Source organism: Salvelinus sp. IW2-2015, unplaced genomic scaffold (genome assembly GCF_002910315.2).
Source record: "Salvelinus sp. IW2-2015 unplaced genomic scaffold, ASM291031v2 Un_scaffold537, whole genome shotgun sequence".
Lineage (NCBI taxonomy): Eukaryota > Metazoa > Chordata > Actinopteri > Salmoniformes > Salmonidae > Salvelinus > Salvelinus sp. IW2-2015.
In genome coordinates, this window is record NW_019942569.1 from 897502 (window position 1) to 901995 (window position 4494).

A 4494-nucleotide genomic window follows, 5' to 3' on the forward strand; every position below is an offset into this window, starting at 1 on the left:
CACCACAGGTTAGAAGAAAAAAAACTAGAACAGGATAGCCATTGTACTGTTACGATCTTTAAAAAAGGGCTACCGTATCTTACCTGCAGACTTTGTTGGGTTTTTTGTTTACACTTCCTGTTGTCAGGCTGCGGCGTCATGAGCAACACTGGTCTCTGCATTGATCGCTTATTCACGTCACACTCCCCCCTTGCGTCCACTAACCGATTACCACAGATGGGCTGGCCTGACTCTAGGCGGAGTTGAGGAGGCAGAAAAAACACACATACACGTTCAGAAATACATTTCAAAAATAACACCTTTGATCATTGAATTACAAGTCGTGAGATTTCAGCAAATAACGTTACCCAAAAATTCACAAGGCTTTTTCCAGAGAATCCTAAGTTGAAGGATTCGGGAATCCTCCAACAGCGATTTCCTGTAAAAACCTTGGGAAAGTTTCCAGAATTCTTGCAAACCCTTACACACAGCTTTTAAACACCCTAAACTAAGGGCTAATCTCAACCACCATAGACAGCAGTGGAACATCCGACCAAAGGCAGCTTTAACACCATAGACAGCAGTGGAAAACATCCCGACAAAGCGCTTTAAACACCATAGACAGCATTGAAAACTCCGACAAAGCAGCTTTTAAACACCATAGACAGCAGAAAAAAAAAAAAAAAAAAAAACTGGAAACCATGCCGACAAAGCAGTCTTTAAACACCATAGATCAGCAGTGGGAACTCCGACAAAAGCAGCTTTAATACACCATAGACAGCATGTGGGAAACATCCCGACAAAGGTCAGCTTTATAACACCATAGATTCAGCGAGTGGAAACATTCTCCACATAAGCAGCTTTAATACAATAGACAGCATGTTTGGAAGAACTATCCCGCAATAGCAGCTTAATTACTGGGCGATACGACAGCAGAGAGTGGAAAACATGCCCGACAAAGCAGCTTTAATACACCAAGACTAGCAGTTTGGAATACATCCCGACAAAGCTATCGTTAAACACCATAGACAGCTGCATGTGGTTAAACATACGCCGACAGAAGCAGCCTGGTTTTAAAACACCATAGACAGACTCTAGTGGAAATGATCCCGACAAAGGCAGCTTTAAAACACCAGAGACGCGAGTGGAAACATCCCGACATTAAAACAGCTTTTATAACACCATAGACAGTCAAGTGGGAAGACACCGACAAATCAGCTTTAAACCCATAGACAGTCGTAAGGTGGGGGTGGGGGAAAACATCCCGAGCAAAGCAGCGTTTAAACATCCTGACAGCAGTGGAAACATTCCCCGGACATAAACAGGCTTTAAACACCATATACAGCAGTTTTTGGAAGACATCCCGACATAAGCAGCTTTAAACACCATAGGGATAGCAGTGGAATCATAGCCCGACAAAGCAGCTAGAGACAGAGCGAGAGAGAGACAGAGAGTGCGAGAGAGAGAAAGAGATAGACCATTGCAGGTCCGGATGAGGTTTTGCTGTAATCCATGCATCTACCATCAGCAGGCTAGGTTATCTAACTCACCGGAGAGCCAAAGTTGTGCCCCACCTCGTGGGCAAAGGTGATGTGTGAGACCTTCGGAGGGACGTGGGAGGCGTAGTTCTGAACAGTGATGATGCCGGTATTCAGGGACTTCTTCTTCCCGTCAGAGTACAGCTTACTCTTCTCACAGATCCCTCCAGAACTCCCTGTGGACAGACAGACAGGTATTAGTGAGGGTCGGTCCATCCCTTCAAGACCCATAATGCATCACAAATAGTTTTGGAGCGCCATGGTCTTCCCAAATGAGCCAGACAGGACCAGTAATTGTGTGTCAGTACCTGCAGGAGCTCCGACCCAGGCCAGACCCAGCACACCATCATCAAAGTCCCGGTCAGTGAAGACGTAGGCCAGACAGTAGTCATCATGGTTCTGCTCAGAGTTCAGCTCCAGGAACTTCTCCACGCCGATGTTAGCGAAGCGGAAAGGGTTGGACCGGTCCCTCTCATCTGTAGTGGTGTTGATCTGGAGCAGGAAGTGGCCACATGTTAAACATATAACAGGAAGTGGGAAACAGGAAGTGATGTCATACCAGACAATAAGAAGTGGTAACAGGATGTACAACAGGAAGTGGCATCATGACAGACAAACAGGATGCGGTAACAGGAAGTGACATCACGACAGACAACCAGAAGTACAACAGGAAGTGGGAACCGGTGGTGATTGATTGACTGAACGTTGCCAGGTAAAACAACTGTCTAGGGTCTCACCCGTATCCTCTTGACCATAAAGCTGATGTTCCGGATGCCCATGAAGTCTGTTCCCTGGTAGATGGCATCTATAGCCTTGATGTGACTAGAGATCTGGAACAACAACAACAACAACAACAAGATGCATCAGAATTCACATCATTATTCTGGAATGGAATCTTGACACACAGTTCTAAACATTGTTGACATGTTTCCCCATCCCCAAAGAACCCGGTATCACACAAACAATACACTTGGTGCTATTGAGATACGTGTGTGTGTGTGTGTGTGTGTGTGTGTGTATCATCCAGTACCTGTGCGATGACAGCCTCCCTGGTCTTGTAGTACTTGAAGAAGAGGTGGTCTGTCTGGATGAAGAGTTGACAGGTGTTCTTCTCTATCTGAGCCGTCCTCCTCTTCCTCAGCAACACCGGGTCACTGGACGCCTCCTCTGCATGGAGCTTCTGGGAGGAGGAGGAGGAGAGGTGTAGGGGAGGAGAGGAAGAGGTGTGGAGCGAGGGGGGGAGAAGGACAATATTAAAGACTGTATTATTGTAGACGGTATTGTACCAACAGCTCCCCATGAGAATAAGAAATCCCTAATCTTAGTTTCATTGTATTATACATTTTCTTGGGCCTGAAGCACTGGTGAGATGTCGAGTCGAATATCTGATGCAAGATGTAGTATGTTAGTATCCACTGAGCTAAAGATACTTACATGGAGTATCATCACATAGTTAAATACACACAGAGTATACCAAACACCYTCCTAATATTGAGTTGCACCCCCTTTTGCCCTCAGAACAGCCTCAATTCGTCGGGTCATGGACTCTACAAGGTGTYGAAAGCGTTCCACAGGGATGCTGGCCCATGTTGACTCCAATGCTTCCCCACAGTTGTGTCAAGTTGGCTGGATGTCCTTTGGGTGGTAGATCATTCTTGATACACAAAGGGGAAACTGTTGAGAGTGAAAAACCCAGCAGCGTTGCAGTTCTTGACACACTCAAACCGGTGTGCCTGGTACCTACTACCATAACCCGTTCAAAGACACTTACATGATTTGTCTTGCCCATTCACCCTCTGAATGGCACACATACACATTCCATGTATCTCTCAGCTGGCTCTACGTAGAGCGTCCCCTGAGCGGCAGGTAGCCTAGTGGTTAGAGCGTTGGACTAGTAACCGAAAGGTTGCAAGATCGAATCCCCGAGCTGACAAGGTATAAGTCTGTTGTTCTGCCCCTGAACAAGGCAGTTAACCCACTGTTCCCCAGTAGGCCGTCATTGAAAAAAAGAATTTGTTCTTAACTGACTTGACTAGTTAAATAAAGGTTAAATAAAATGTCTTAATTGTTTCAAGGCTTAAAAATCCTTCTGTAACCWGTCTCCTCCCCTTCATCTACACTGAACTGAAGTGGATTTAACAGGTGACATCARGCTTTCAMCYGGTCAGTCTGTCAGAGAAAGAGCAGGTGTTCCTAATATTTGGYACACTCAATGTATATACAGTAGTGCCATAGAGCCCTGATCCAAAGTAGTGCCCTATATAGGGAATTATGGTGCCATTTCAGACCCAGTCTGTTACCTGGTTTGGCTCCTCCATGGCAGTGGCCTGGTATCTCTTCATCCTCTCAAACACCGAGTGGTCGGCGCAGCCCCCCTCTGGACCATACTTATGGGGGTAAGCTAAAGGGAGAGAGACATGTTTACATTACCCGAGGTAACATTATGTCACCTTCATCCTCTTCAGCTACTCTATGGTCGCCAGAGAGCTTCTCTATAGTCACCAGAGAGCTACTCCATAGTCACTAGAGAGCTACTAAGCTAGCTCTCTGTCACTAGAGAGCCTCTCTATAGTCACCGGAACTACTCTTGTCACCAGAGCAGCTCACCTCCATGTAGATCACCAGAGAGCATTACTCCACTAGTCACCTTAAGCAGGCTACCTACATGGCTCGCCAGAGAGCTTCTCTATAGTCCACCAGAGCAGGCCTACTCTAAGTCGACCAGAGAGCTTACTTTATATGTCAGGCCAGAGAGCCTACTCGTGATAGTCACCAGAGGAGCTACTTTAGAGTCACCGGAGAGTAGCTCTATAGTCACGCAGAGAGGCTACTCGTATATCAAACCAGAGCACGCTACGCTATAGTCACCGTAGAGGAGCTACTACATGCGTCCCCAGAGAGCTACGCTATAGTCACGGAGAGCTACTTTATAGTCACCAGAGAGCTACTTTATAGTCACCGCGGGGAGAGCCTACCT

The 4494-nt window shown here is 46.5% G+C and overlaps 1 protein-coding gene across 1 annotated transcript in view; it reads right to left on the reverse strand.

Moving 5' to 3' along the window:
• The window catches only part of LOC112068468 (disintegrin and metalloproteinase domain-containing protein 10), a 43369-nt gene that overhangs the window by 22765 nt on the left and 16110 nt on the right, over nucleotides 1–4494 (reverse strand). The window contains exons 5-9 of the mRNA XM_070438169.1: nucleotides 3818–3918; nucleotides 2548–2697; nucleotides 2255–2347; nucleotides 1826–2009; nucleotides 1530–1693 (exon numbers count right to left, since the gene is read on the reverse strand). Of these exons, the coding sequence (XP_070294270.1) occupies nucleotides 1530–1693; nucleotides 1826–2009; nucleotides 2255–2347; nucleotides 2548–2697; nucleotides 3818–3918 (692 nt within the window). The remainder of the gene's footprint in view (nucleotides 1–1529; nucleotides 1694–1825; nucleotides 2010–2254; nucleotides 2348–2547; nucleotides 2698–3817; nucleotides 3919–4494) is intronic.